Source organism: Colias philodice, chromosome 24, assembly GCF_061535455.1.
Source record: "Colias philodice isolate Cphi_HAF_F1 chromosome 24, ilColPhil1 Martin Lab GWU primary, whole genome shotgun sequence".
In the NCBI taxonomy this organism is placed as follows: Eukaryota; Metazoa; Arthropoda; class Insecta; order Lepidoptera; family Pieridae; genus Colias; species Colias philodice.
Genome location: NC_143109.1, coordinates 1588282 through 1604457, shown reverse-complemented (window position 1 = coordinate 1604457; position 16176 = coordinate 1588282). Strand labels below are relative to the sequence as shown.

Below are 16176 nucleotides of genomic sequence, written 5' to 3'. Positions count from 1 at the left end.
TATGTGTTTTATTTTCAATACCCTGGTCTTATTAGTGTTTAAGATACACATAACCATAAGTATTAAGATAGGAAATATATAAAAAATTAGCATTGGTTGTTGGTGGTAGGCATCTTTATCTTTATTTATGCAAAGGAAAAATTTGTAGTTTTGTATTTAACCTGATTTTCTACCAATATTGCGCGGGATGTGTCAAGAGGAATGTGTTTGTAAGTAACCAATAGTATCGCTACGATTCAAACGTCAAACTAAATGAAGCGAAATCATTGGTTCTTTACAAACACATCCCTCGCTACGCATCCTCGCACATCTCTGATGGATAAGCAACCTTAAACTCAAAAATAACTAGACTGCTTTATATTTAGCTGCGGCACGGTTTCATCCATGGGTGAAACCGCGTGCAGACAGTATAAAAATTTAATCTAAAGCTCATGTGTTATTCTGATATATACCTATATTCCTGTAAAGTTTCATCCATATCTGTGAAGTAGTTTTTACGTAACAAACATCACTCCATCCATGGTCGCGTTTATAATATTAGTATGATTTTCGATGGAAAAAAGCTTTGTAATGAAAAGCTACATATTCACTGATTAACGTAGGTTATATTTGGGGCATTTCACGCGAAGCGGACACAGATTTTTGGGTCAGGTTTCCGATTTCGGTTATATTTTAGTATGTTACACCTGTATATATCCTCGGTATGTATACGAAATATTTTTGCATTTAGAAGCTTAGTTTTCAAAATACAGGTCTTTGAAGATGTCAGCAAGCGCGAGGCATGCATGACTTTGAATGTAATTATCAGTTAAAGAAAAGGATTTTTTAATAAATAGATGACTGAATAATAACCCCCATTAAAAACCTTTTTATTCTCATATTTTTGATATCGAATTTATTTTTAAATTCCTAAGAAAAATTAAAAAATATTTTTCTTTGTAATTTTTTACGAACTTAGCATATTTTTAAAATTTTTTAAGATCATTAAATAAATGGCTTATATTATGCTTAAACTACATGCCAAGTTCTAGAGTGGTCATCGCAGAAGTTTCGAAGCTACATGTATTATAATGGCGAAGCGCGGCAATATCCCCATATATCTGCATCCCCACTGCAGAATGTCGCGCTAACCAACTAGGGCTAGTATGGGGATATTGCCGCGTTTCGCAATTATAATACATGTAGCTTCGAAACTTCTGCGATGACCACTCTAGAACTTGGCATGTAGTTTAAGCATAATATAAGCCATTTATTTAATGATCTTAAAATTTTTTTAAAATATGCTAAGTTTGTAAAAAATTACAAAGAAAAATATTTTTTAATTTTTCTTAGGAATTTAATAATAAATTCGAAATCAAAAATATGAGAATAAAAAGGTTTTATAATGTGGGTTATTATTCAGTCATCAATTTATTAAAAAAATCATTTTTTGAACTGATAATTACATACAAAGTCATGCATGCCTCGCGCTTGCTGACATCTTCAAAGACCTGTATTTTGAAAACTAAGCTTCTAAATGCAAAAATATTTCGTATACATACCGAGGATATAAACAGGTGTAACATACTAAAATATAAACGAAATCGGTAACCTGACCCAAAAATCTGTGTCCGCTTCGCGTGAAATGCCCCATTTATTAAAAGAATAAAAGGCATAACTTTAAATCCCTATTAAAACTAGCATAATGTATAAAATATTAGCACAGTATTACAATATTATATTAGTTTATGCTGGGTTTTAACTTTTAATGATTACCTAATCGCTAGATTTGGATGTTAGTGAACTTAGCAGATCAAAAAAAAATGTGAGTTCTTATCGCGTGCAGTTGAGTTCTACAGTTCCTGATACTTTTTAGAAATAGTTCTGGACATTTGAAAAAACCCGACCTGGACCCGGCTTAACGTGATGCTAAGACGTAATGCTACGACGTGATGCTACGCTGTGATGCTACGGCGTGATGCTACGGCGTAATGCTACGGCATGTGTTACGGCGTGATGCTACGCTGTGATGCTACGGCGTGATGCTACGGTGTGATGCTACGGCGTGATGCTACGGCATGATGCTACAGCGTGATGCTACGGCATGATGCTACGGCGTAATGCTTCGGCATGATGCTATGGCATGATACTACGGCGCGATGCTACGGCGTGATGCTACGGCATGGTGCTCCGGCGTGATGAAATATGACATAAATAAATTTTCTAGTGTTTCATTTTACGCGAGTATTTCTAAAAAGTATCAGGAACTGTAGAACTCAACTGCACGCGATAAGAACTCACATTTTTTTTTGATCTGCTAAAAATGATCTGCTACGGGAAGTTGGCAGATAAATTTTTTCCAATGTCGTTTTTTAAGGTAAAAACGCCAGAACTATTTCTAAAAAGTATCAGGAACTGTAGAACTCAACTGCACGCGATAAGAACTCACATTTTTTTTTTGATCTGCTAAAAATGATCTGCTACGGGAAGTTGGCAGAAAAATTTTTTCAAATGTCGTTTTTTAAGGTAAAAACGCCAGAACTATTTCTAAAAAGTATCAGGAACTGTAGAACTCAACTGCACGCGATAAGAACTCACATTATTTTTTTGATCTGCTAAAAATGATCTGCTAAGTTCACTAACATTAGATTTGGTCCGTCCGCTCGCTACCTATACAGACCTACATTACGGACATTAGGCAAAAGTTTTATAACTAAGTAGTTATAAAATATATATTATAACAGAAAAAACAAACAATGACATTGAATTGCAATGCACGAATCATAATTTTTCGATTATCGACTGTTTACATTCTCGCAACCGTGTGAACTTATAAAAATTGACATTTGATTTAGGTACATTAAATTGGTGTCCTATTCTATGGCCTTAAAATCCGCATGTCAGCTCATTCTGTTATATAAGTAATTTAACTATACGCCAATATAATATCATTCACACTTAGAATTTAGCGCCGTTAAATATAATATAGAGGCTTTAAATTTATTATTGAACTAGCTTTCCGCCCGCGGCTTCGCCCGCGTTTTCATAGAAAAACCCGTTCCCGTAGGATTTCCGGGATAAAACCTATCCTATGTCCTTTCTCGGGTATCAAAATATCTCTATACCAAATTTCATGCAAATTGGTTCAGCAGTTAAGGCGTGATTGAGTAACAGACAGACAGACAGAGTTACTTTCGCATTTATAATATTAGTATGGATATAGCCTTCCTCGATAAATGGGCTATCTAACACCGAAAGAATTTTTCAAATTGGACCAGTAGTTCCCGAGATTAGCGCGTTCAAACAAACAAACAAACTGATACACAAAAAGCTATAAGAAGCTGAATCAACACAACGACGACAACAACAAAAGAGGGCGTTAATTTTTGATAGACATAAATTTGAACCTCAATGTAATAATAGTTAGGTTTAGGTGTGACGATTTAATAGTTAGGTTTGTGTTTAGGTTAGGTTAGGTTAGGTAAGGTAAGGTTAGGTTAGGTTAGGTAAGGTTAGGTTAGGTTAGCTTTTTTAAAACTAAATTATTTCTGGCCACGAAATTTATAATCGTAATATTAGCTGTTTCGTCTCTCTTTTCTCGGAAAATTCGAAATTTTTCAAAATCGAAAAAATTCGGCTGTTCAACAACAAAAACAGGTACCTCAATGTACTAATAGTTTGGTTTCTGTGTTACGATTTATTAGTTAGGTTTGTGTTTAGGTTAGGTTAGTAATTTTTTAAAACTATATATATATTAGCTGTTTCGTTTCTCTTTTCTCAGAAAATTCGAAAAAAAATTCGGCTATACAACAACAAAAATAGGTACCTCAATGTACTAATAGTTAGGTTTCTGTGTGTGTGTGTGTGTGTGTGTGTGCGTGTGTTAAGGTTAGGTTAGGTATAAAACATGGGTAATATATTATCGAAAAATAGTAAATTTTCCGGACTTAGAAAAATTTTCCTAACCTAACCTAACCTAACCTAACCTATCGTTTTCCACCTTATAGAAATTTTTCCTGACGTATAGAAATTTTCCTGGCTTATATAAATTTTCCGGACGTATAGAAATTTTCCTGGCGTATGGAAATTTTCCGGACTTCGAAAAATTTTCCTAACCTAACCTAACCTAACCTAACCTAACCTAACCTATCCTTTTCCACCTTATAGAAATTTTTCCTGACGTATAGAAATTTTCCTGGCTTATATAAATTTTCCTGACGTATAGAAATTTTCCTGGTGTATGGAAATTTTCCGGACTTAGAAAAATTTTCCTAACCTAACCTAACCTAACCTAACCTAACCTAACCTAACCTAACCTATCCTTTTCCACCTTATAGAAATTTTTCCTGACGTATAGATATTTTCTTGGCTTATATAAATCTTCCTGACGTATAGAAATTTTCCTGGTGTATGGAAATTTTCCGGACTTAGAAAAATTTTCCTAACCTAACCTATCCTTTCCACCTTATAGAAATTTTTCCTGACGTATAGAAATTTTCATGGCTTATATAAATTTTCCGGACGTATAGAAATTTTCCAGGCGTATGGAAATTTTCCGGACTTAGAAAAATTTTCCTAACCTAACCTAACCTAACCTATCCTTTTCCACCTTATAGAAATTTTTCCTGACGTATAGAAATTTTCCTGGCTTATATAAATTTTCCGGACGTATAGAAATTTTCCTGGCGTATGGAAATTTTCCGGACTTAGAAAAATTTTCCTAACCTAACCTAACCTATCCTTTTCCACCTTATAGAAATTTTTCCTGACGTATAGAAATTTTCCTGGCTTGTATAAATTTTCCGGACGTATAGAAATTTTCCTGGCGTATGGAAATTTTCCAGACTTAGAAAAATTTTCCTAACCTAACCTAACCTAACCTAACCTAACCTAACCTAGCCTAACCTAACCTAACCTAACCTAACCTAACCTAACCTAACCTAACCTAACCTATCCTTTTCCACCTTATAGAAATTTTTCCTGACGTATAGATATTTTCCTGGCTTATATAAATCTTCCTGACGTATAGAAATTTTCCTGGTGTATGGAAATTTTCCGGACTTAGAAAAATTTTCCTAACCTAACCTAACCTAACCTATCCTTTTCCACCTTATAGAAATTTTTCCTGACGTATAGAAATTTTCCTGGCTTGTATAAATTTTCCGGACGTATAGAAATTTTCCTGGCGTATGGAAATTTTCCAGACTTAGAAAAATTTTCCTAACCTAACCTAACCTAACCTAACCTAACCTAACCTAGCCTAACCTAACCTAACCTAACCTAACCTAACCTAACCTAACCTAACCTATCCTTTTCCACCTTATAGAAATTTTTCCTGACGTATAGATATTTTCCTGGCTTATATAAATCTTCCTGACGTATAGAAATTTTCCTGGTGTATGGAAATTTTCCGGACTTAGAAAAATTTTCCTTACCTAACCTAACCTAACGTATCCTTTTCCACCTTATAGAAATTTTTCCTGACGTATAGAAATTTTAATGGCTTATATAAATTTTCCGGACGTATAGAAATTTTCCAGGCGTATGGAAATTTTCCGGACTTAGAAAAATTTTCCTAACCTAACCTAACCTAACCTATCCTTTTCCACCTTATAGAAATTTTTCCTGACGTATAGAAATTTTCCTGGCTTATATAAATTTTCCGGACGTATAGAAATTTTCCTGGCGTATGGAAATTTTCCGGACTTAGAAAAATTTTCCTAACCTAACCTAACCTAACCTAACCTAACCTGTCCTTTTCCACCTTATAGAAATTTTTCCTGACGTATAGAAATTCTCCTGGCTTGTATAAATTTTCCGGACGTATAGAAATTTTCCTGGCGTATGGAAATTTTCCAGACTTAGAAAAATTTTCCTAACCTAACCTAACCTAACCTATCCTTTTCCACCTTATATAAATGTTTCCTGACGTATAGAAATTTTCCTGGCTTATATAAATTTTCCTGACGTATAGAAATTTTCCTGGCGTATGGAAATTTTCCGGACTTAGAAAAATTTTCCTAACCTAACCTAACCTAACCTTACCTATCCTTTTCCACCTTATAGAAATTTTTCCTGACGTATAGAAATTTTCCTGACGTATAGAAATTTTCCTGGCGTATGGAAATTTTCCTGACGTATAGAAATTTTCCTAACATAACCTAACCTAACCTAACCTAACCTATTCTTTTCCACCTTATAGAAATTTTTCCTGACGTATAGAAATTTTCCTGGCTTATATAAATTTTCCTGACGTATAGAAATTTTCCTGACGTCTAGAAATTTTCCTGGCGTATGGAAATTTTCCGGACTTAGAAAAATTTTCCTGACTTATACGAATTTTCCTCATCTGTTTAAATTTTCCCGACTTAAAGAAATTTTCCTGGCGTATAGAAATTTTCCTAGCGTATGGAAATTTTCCGGACTTAGAAAAATTTTCCTGACTTATACGAATTTTCCTCATCTGTATAAATTTTTCCGACGTATAGAATTTTTCCTGGCGTATGGAAATTTTCCGGACTTGGAAAAATTTTCCTGACTTATACGAATTTTCCCCAGATAAAATTCATTTATTTATTCCTTTTTTTACCCCTATATCAAATAAATGGATGGACCGATTTTGATAAAACGTTCACTTTTATCTTATTACTAAAGGCGAAAGTTTGTAAGGATTTATGGATGTATGGATGTTTGTTACTCTTTCACGTAAAAACTACTGAACCGATTACAATGAAATTTAGCACACACATAGAGGGTAACTTGGATTAACACATAGGATAGGTTTTATCCCGGAAATCCCACGGGAACGGGAACTATGCGGGTTTTCCTTTGAAATCGCGGGCGAAGCCGCGGGCGGAAATCTAGTTTAATATATATGACTTAGATTCGACAACTTTAATTTTTTTTCATTCCCACTTTTACCCCTATAGGTAGGTATAATAAATGGATGAACCGATTTTGATACACTTTATCTAAGAACCAGCGTCGGAAAATATGCTGCCTAACAAAAAACCGCATCTAATTCGGATTACCTGTTAGCGAGCTACGGTGGAACAAACAGATACACACACACAGACACACATAGCGGTCAAACACTTATCACTCATCTTTTTGCGTCGGGGCTTAAAAATATATGTAATACGACATAATTTAAAGGACATTTTATGTATAAAATTTACCTAAAAATAAGCATAATTTTAATTTGCCCCTCCCCCCCTACTACCTCAGCTTACCCCCTCACCCCCACCCCCACCACCAGAAATAACTGTAGCGTATAACAGATAACTTACGTTTTATCGTACACTGTATAATAGTGTACCATAGAATGCCTTAGCAAATGTTCGCCGTGAATACTTAAATGGTCATAACTTTTTTATTTATAAACCGATTGACATGAAATAAACACTAAATGTTAAATGAAGATTACCAAAATATATTAGTGAAAACCGCATTTAAATCGGATAAGCCGTTTCTGAGATTAGCGTGTTCAAACATACAGATAAACAGACAAACGGACAAACAGACAAACAGACAAAAAAAAATTTAACGACAGTTTTGGGTTTGGGATCGATTTAGTAATAACCCCTGCTAAATTTTTTTTACATATTTTCATTGTACAGACACCACTTTTCTAGAATTTTATTATATGTATTGATGATGATGATGATGATTGCCTATTAAACTAGTTGGTTGCTATAAATGCATAATGTATTTATTTATTGTATGTAGGATTGTAGGTGTGATGAAATGAAAAAAACGCATATGTATCTAAAAATATATTTAATAACTTAAAAATATGGCAGCAAATAAACTAATTACAAATAGAACACCTAATTTACTAGAACTCGCTTCGTTTCTCGTTCCTCCAGATCCCGTTATCTGAAAGAAAGAAATTAATTTGTAACATTGTTGATTCATACCTAACTTTATAAAGAAAATGGAAAATGTTAATTCAAAATAGGCCAAGTTTTTCCTTATAATATTGTTATTACTAAAAAATTACTTTTGTTCTGTTTCTTTTGTCAGATTCTATATAAATTAATAATAAAACTTAAACACTAACCGAATAAAACAACCTTCAAGTCTACACTTGACCTTGTCTACACTATATCCAAAAAATATGTGGTCTACTTCACATTTGTTACAATTTTACTAAAATATATACTAAATTAAACAACCTTAAAACACACACATACCGTACTATTCAGCCAAGTGGTATAGCTAGAGACCCTGGCGCTGACTCCCGGGAACAGGGGGTGAGCGCAGTCGTAACCCCACGAGGTCACTCCCACCACCACCTCGCGGTATATCAGGGGGCCCCCGCTGTCCCCTTGACACGCGTCCTTACCTAGTTATAATTAAAAAATAAATAATTTACGTATTAATCAAGGTAAAATACACAAAAGTTTGTGTCCAAAGCCAAATTTTAAACTATTTTTAACGTTCAATGCTTAGAAAAATTGTTGCAATTAAAAACAAAAAAAAAACTGCGATATTACTCAGGTGGAGAGTTTGCAATCGAAAAGCCAATCTGGGTATCAATTTTCTTCCTAAAAAAAGCTATCAAAATTCATCTCATGCAATTTTATGTTATTGGCATCATAGGCCAGTAGAAATCGACACTAAAAAACCCTAAATTCGCAAAGCACGATGTAGATTTGAATTTTTGGTATGTTGTTTGGATCAGTTAGGGTGATGTAAATCCCAATTTGCAACTTCGAAAAAGTTGTGCTCGCTGCGCACCACGTGATAAACTGCGAAAATTTTGGACTTTTTTCACTTTTTGCTCTAAAAGTCATAAACTATGCGTTTCCGACAAGTATGATTCAGTACATAAATTAAGGTTATTTGCAGGATAGGTAATTACCTATCCTGCAAATGAAAAAGTATTATTATTTTTATGATTTTATATGCTCTCAGTTTCAATTCTTTAAAAATCTATTTCTACCTTCTTTTTGTTTTTCAGATATTGTGTGTGAAATATTTGTCTCACAGACTTTGTTCTATGCTCTTATGAAAGAAAATTAAATGCACTACAACTTTATTATACGAACTTCTCATAGAACGAGCGGTTTTTGCCAATATTTTGCTTCAAACGGGAGCAAAACTAAAAATTTCAATATTTCGGGAAAAATGAACCATCTTCGAATGGCCACAGTTTAGTCGTTATAAGGTTTAGAGAGCTACGGTTAGGCTTAAATTGTTGCAAATTTAATAATCTTAATTTATGTACTGAATCATACTTGTCGGAAACGCATAGTTTATGACTTTTAGAGCAAAAAGTGAAAAAAGTCCAAAATTTTCGCAGTTTATCACGTGGTGCGCAGCGAGCACAACTTTTTCGAAGTTGCAAATTGGGATTTACATCACCCTAACTGATCCAAACAACATACCAAAAATTTAAATCTACATCGTGCTTTGCGAATTTAATGTTAATTTCCACTGGCCTATCAGAAATCTACCGCTGGGAAAGTTTTACTATTTTCATAAATTAGATATAGCAGCTATCTAGTATCAAGGAGGTAAACTGTAGGCTAGGATTTCAATATGTACGCCATCACAAAAAAAAAAACACATTCATACCTCCAACATCAAGCAAGCCCGCGCAAATCATGTTATTAGTAACAGGGTAAGGATCCCCTGAGATGTTCTGCAGCATCAGGTAGCGGCTGGCACACGTTTGAAGGTTCACCTTCCGAACCGTCACCTCGTTTAGGTATGCTGAACTCCCTTCGACGACCGTCTGAAATCGTTACAAGAAATATAAACAATTTTTTAGGCTTTCAATAAAGTTATGTATGTGTTTAGACTTCATTTTGTAACATATGATAGGTACTTAAAACACGTCTGAACGGTTTTAGTTATTTTGTTTTATTGCATTTTTCTCCGCATTCAATAATAATAATCATTTAACAAACGCAGTAATTTCATGGTAATTTGTAGAAAACGTCTTGTGAGTTGTTATTGCTTTTCCACATTTTACTCGGTAGATGGCGTTAGTAGCACATATTACATTTACTGTCTACAAAACCTATTCAGATGATTACACACAGATGTTTGAATGTTTCTCTGTTGCTCTTTACGGAACTGATTTTGTTGAAATTTGCTTTATACTGTGGGCTATACTCTGTATCTAATGATTTTTATCTAAATCTTTTTATATAAATATAATACTGAATTATGATTTTGTGTAGGTCATATCAAATAACAAATATCGTTGTTTTTAGCTATATTCGTTGGCTATATTGAATAAAATACTTAGGCACTTTTTTCACAATAAAACGATCTATCAACATAATATGTTACAGTTAAACCCCGTTTTCCGTTACAATGCAATTTGCCTAGTCCTAACTAGGAAAAAATATATACATAGGTACTATTTTAACGATATGGTCTAATCCATCGTATGATCTCTGGTTGACACTAAAATGGTCAATTAATTGAACAAAAAGTTCAAATAATTGGACCGATCGTGCTGAAATTTGGCATGCAGATAGCCAGTATGATGTAAGCATCCACTAAGAAAGGATTTTGATAAATTCTGTACTGTACAGTATAGGTACTTGTACTTCTGTAGTTTGCGTTTTTTTCACGTGGGCGAAGCTGCACACAACCTTTATTATACCTAAAACTTACACTAGTCCGCCCCCATCCAACGGTCACAACATTGGAAGAGTCCGGTACCGTCGCGCCTTGCTCCGGTATGAACGCCAGAGCGACACTAGCGCTCAGAGCTACTGCGGAGGAAAGCGACATCACCGCGATATCGTTGTCTCGTAATGGGTTGTTGTAGCGCTCGTGGACTCTAATCTGTGATACGGAGTGTAGCGAGCCTCCTGCAGGAAAATACGAAATACATTTTTTAAAATAGAGCAATGAAAGTCAAAACGTAACTTATTATAATAAATAAATGTTTGATATAAAATGTGGTTTTATTTTAGCTTGTCTGATCAATCTAACATTTTTTTTCAATTACCTACCTATATGAAACAATTCCCTTCCCTTAATTAAGTATAACAAATTAAATTAAAATATACATATTGAATTCAATGAACACGTGAAAGTAATCTAATGCATATTATGTAGTCGAAAAATTATAAATAGCGTTAGATTACAATCTCGCCGGAATCTATCACAAATTTTCAATGGATAAGCGTCTAAATTACCTGTGCCCTGGTACGTGGAACCAACTCGAACACTGAAGAGAGAAGCACTAGCCAGTTGACCAGATCTGCAAAAAAAACAAAGTAGTTTTAATTAAGTGAATAACACAAATTAAAAATAAATATCAAAGTATAATTACGATAACTTACGAAGTAACAAAGCAGTGAGCTGATGACATGACATGCCTTCTCGTGAGCAGGGTACCACCGCATGTTAGCTGTCTGTTATATAAGATCTGAAATTATCATTCATACTATCATTATTAATGCAAAAGTCTGTCTGTCTTCTACATTTGTTCGGCTCTTCATCTTCTGTGTATGTGTTTGTCACTGAACTCATCCTTATGGCTGGTTCACACTTTGATTAGTGCGAGTGCAGGTGATGAGTAGTACTACGTGTGGACAGCGACTGTTTAGTGCGAGTGTTTAGTAGGCTGTGTAGTAAAGTGAATAGAAGCGTGTTCTATTTTTTTGCGAGTGGACTGCGAGTAGCCACGTCCCGCGCGCCCTCCCTTCCCCCTCACTCGCAGCGTGCCTGCACTCGCACTAATCACCTGCACTCGCAGTCAATTGGACACTACTCGCACTACACACCTGCACTCGCACTAATCACCTGCACTCGCAGTCAATTGGACACTACTCGCACTACACACCTGCACTCGCACTCATCACCTGCACTCGCACTAATCAAAGTGTGAACCAGCCATTAGCGACTTAGCCAACTTTAATAAAACTTTTAGTTGATACGCAAGCAAAGCCGCGGGAATAACGTAATATAATAATATATTCAGTGAAATTTGTCGGCCATATAATTTATCAAAAGAGGGTTTTCCTCGCGGAAGCTTCAAATGGCAATATCAAGATAGTGCATTATCAGCATGATATCATAACTTCCCCTTTATATTATCTTTTAGCTAAGTACTGCATATAATAATAATATGAACAATACTGCTAAAATTATTGACAAATGTCTTACTTATAAAACGAATTTCGGTCGTTGTACCTCAACGTTGTACCTAGATTGATACCTATATTATCAGATTAGTCAGCACTTATAAAATAGCAATAAACCTAATTTAGATAGAAATTACACCTATAAAGATAAATAAACAAACTCAGATATATTGCATGTTTTTGTTTTCTTTTTATTTTACCCATTTTTATTTATTTTATAGCTCTATAGATTACGAATGTATCTACCTAATAAATATTAGTTCTTACTCATCAATAAATAAAACATTAATCATTCCAATATTATTAGCTCAAGTACAGAATCCATACTAAAATTATAAATGCGAAAGTAACTCTGTCTGTCTGTCTGTCTGTTACTCAATCACGCCTTAACTACTGAACCAATTTGCATGAAATTTGGTATAGAGATATTTTGATACCCGAGAGAGGACATAGGATAGTTTTTATCCCGGAAATCCCACGGGAACGGGAACTATGCGAGTTTTTCTTTGACTGCGCGGGCGATGCCGCGGGTGGAAAGCTAGTACTTTATAAATTAAAAAATAAAGCTGAAGATAGCCAATGGTAATTTTTTTAAATCGGTCAGGTAGTTTCTGAAATGAGCGAGTTAACTAAAACAATCCAACTCAATAAAGATAACTATTGAAAGACAATGAGAAATGTTCAGGGAGAAGTTCTTTTCTCTCTCTACTTTTACTACAGCTTGTTTGTCATACTAATTAAATTTACCTGCACTGTGTAGGGATATTTTTCGATGCTAGCGGGCGAGCCTCCGATGATTCTAACGGAAGTTTCTTCAGGGAAAGTGTCCAATTTCACAGTTCGTAGCTTGAAGTCCTCCGCCTGTGCTGTTAATAAATGTATTTTAGAGAATTTTTTGTGGCAAATATATATATTTATGCTTTACTGCGTAGAATTGTAAACACTGCTAGAATACAATCTTGCTAAATGATGAATACCCACCAGATTGCGATCTGTCGAAAAATTATTGTGATCTACATATTATAACGCAGGTGCTGTTTAAGTACAATATGTTTACAATGAAACATGATAAAAATAATGCAATAGGCATTATTTTTCGGTAGATTATAATCTATCGATTACACCTGATGGATGTTTGGGATAGGTAAATTCCCGGCATAATATTGATTGTACAAAACTGCGATATATTCGCACTACCTATGGTCTCGCGAGTAAGATTATAATCTGACGATTTTGGAATCTAACTGCAACATGTTATACATACGAGATATTATTAAAAAACAACTATTTGTATTTATTAATAGGTATATAAGTAGGTATACCTAGAATCGAAAGAATTACTTAAAATTAAGAACTTTATAAGTAGGTATAGTGTATCGTTTTAAAAGATTTTTTGCGAAATGTACCTACTTATTTCATTAAAATTTATTTTTTGGAAGACTAGCTTACCGCCCGCGGCTTCACCCGCTTTGTCTAAAACCTAATAAATTATATACTACTAGCAATGCCCTGCGGTTTCACCCGCATAGATAGCGATATCGTTACAGTGAAAAGTCTACTATAGGTCGGACTATAGGTTTAATTTTTAATCACAATGTGATTCATGTGGTCATGAAAATCACCTTTACCCCGTCCCGCACTACGGCCTTTTTTTTTGTTTTAGTGGGGAAATCTTTCATAGATACCCACGGCCTTCGGGGGAGGGGCCGTAGGTTATGTCGGATTTCTACCGACCAAAACCCCACTGTGTTCCGTCAAGACGCATATTGGTAGAATTCCTCCGTGACCCCCGCACTACGGCCTGCTCGAACAGTAGGTACATACCTACTATTTTCTGTAGATTGACACTTTTAAAAATTCGTTATATCTTTTGAATGGAATATCCAATTCTTTTCATTTAAAAAGTATTTTACTGGTATTGAAACAGTCTATAATAAAACATCATTTAATGGGATAAGGATTAATATAATATGTGTATGGATAACATGGTTTGATTACTGTCGGCACTTGTATTTACTTTGAAAACGTAAAAAAGTTGTTGTAGTAACATAACTACTGAAGATGGACATATGGTATCGCGGACTTTCTTGTAGATATTGATCCATTCTTTAATACCACAGTATTACAATATTACTGTGATAATACCGTAGAACATTTTTTTGTTTTATCTTCAATAGATTCCGCAGCGCACGCGATGACAGAAGTTTTATTGAGGATTTTTTTACACCTTGGGTTACATTATTGCATTTTTGGTAAGGATCTCTAATTTTTTTGAAAATGAAATATAGCCTATGTTGCTCAGTAAAAATGCAGCTTTCTAATGGTGAAAGAATTTTTGAAATCGGTCCAGTAGTTTTTGCGTGAAAACCATACATACATACATACATACATACTTACAAACTTTTCCTCTTTATAATACTTATTAGTATAGAAGCATAGAAAACCTTCCTCTTGAATCACTCTATCTATTAAGAAATACCGCATCAAAATCCGTTGCGTAGTTTTAAAGATTTAAGCATACAAAGGGACATAGGGAAATAGGGACAGAGAAAGCGACTTTGTTTTATACTATGTAGTGATGATGAAGTTACGAAAAATATGCAAACCTGCCATGCGGTAAATCTTTCACGCATAGCAACGGAGCAATCGATTAACGGATTATGAATACGGTACGTATAACGTAGGTATACTTTTTATTACGTTTACGTTTCAACACGTAATTAGTAGATACCTAGTAACTCAATGGTTTCAACTTTGTTTCAACCGTAGCCGTAGGCCCAGACAAGACATGCAAATTAAAAAGTATGAATATTCCGACTTGAAAGCTAAAATGTCGAATTAGGTAACAGTATACAACCATCTGGCACGTTTCACTCGCACATAATATTATATTATGGCTCGCAAACAAGATTCCATGTAAGGATAGCCTCTTAAATCTCATACAACTTGAATTCTGCAGTTTCTTTTAATTTGAATTGATTCCAGTCCAGTTATTACTACTCTATAGATAAAATAACTGCGATTTGTGAAGCGATAGGTTAGGAGAAAGCAGAGACCCTAAGAGCTTTGGCTTTTCATTCATTAAAATTGAAATCCCCTGGATGTACAATTATGTTTTAATTGATTGTTTATGGTGTATTTTCAGTGCTTATAGCTATTTCTTTGGTTTCATCTTCCACACAAAATCTACTGCTTAGTAAGCGAAGAAAGATCTATCACCGGATAACACGTTTTAACTTTTTTAAGTCTATTTTCATTTTAAGAAGTGATGATTGTTTTTATTTGTTGTTGATAATTCAGGATAATAAGAATTAATGTTACCGGTCCTTGCTATGTGTACCAATTTTGAATTAAATTTTCCCTTTTAGTGTACCAAAATCGAGTCTAAATAAAGAAGACGGTTACATACAAGTCACAAACAGGTGAAACTAATAAAAGCGTTTTAAAAATCTGTTCGAAAATTACAAGGTGCACCTAATGATAAAATAAAAAATCTTGTGAACAAGCGATAAATACAAACAATAAAAATAACTTTAAAACCCAAAAACTTCAATTTTAGTAGTTAGGTAGCACAGATCACATGTTAGGTAGGTACCTAGGTTCTCTCACTTTTTAAGATCTAATTAATCTATTTCCTTATCTAATTTATAAATTAAAAAATAACAAACAAATCAATACTTACACAAAGCGAATAAAACAGAAATAAAAAACACACGTATCATTTTAAACAAGTTTGTGTCAATACTATTGAAACGCCTGAAAGTGAGCCATCGCTTATCAATTGATAAGGGTTGATATCAAACATACAATCAATTTATGGGGAAATCTTCTTAGAGCAGCGCAATAGACAATAAATATCTTACTCTTAACTATCTAAAATGTTATGAGTTATGACGTGAAAAAAAAGTTTCGTCAAAATCTGTTCAGCCATTTCGTGATTTCGAATAGGCCGGAGCAAACTAATTTAAATTATTATAAACTTTCATTGTATTGTTTAAGTAATTACATACCATCTATGTATTAGTTGATGTTGAATTTATGTATTATTTGTTTAGCTGCTGTTATTTAGTTGCTTAGAAGA

The 16176-nt window shown here is 34.2% G+C and overlaps 1 protein-coding gene across 1 annotated transcript; it reads right to left on the bottom strand.

Annotated features, from left to right (window-relative positions):
- Window positions 1–7741: 7741 nt before the first annotated feature.
- Window positions 7742–15825, bottom strand: LOC149477620 (trypsin CFT-1-like). Its single transcript, XM_089710392.1, has 8 exons — window positions 15778–15825; window positions 12843–12961; window positions 11292–11377; window positions 11145–11209; window positions 10615–10814; window positions 9562–9721; window positions 8175–8326; window positions 7742–7857 (listed from the first exon to the last, which is right to left on the bottom strand). Exons 1-8 carry the CDS (start codon window positions 15815–15817, stop codon window positions 7759–7761), a joined length of 921 nt encoding a protein of 306 aa, XP_089566518.1. The 5' UTR covers window positions 15818–15825; the 3' UTR covers window positions 7742–7758.
- Between the last annotated feature and the right edge of the window lie 351 nt (window positions 15826–16176).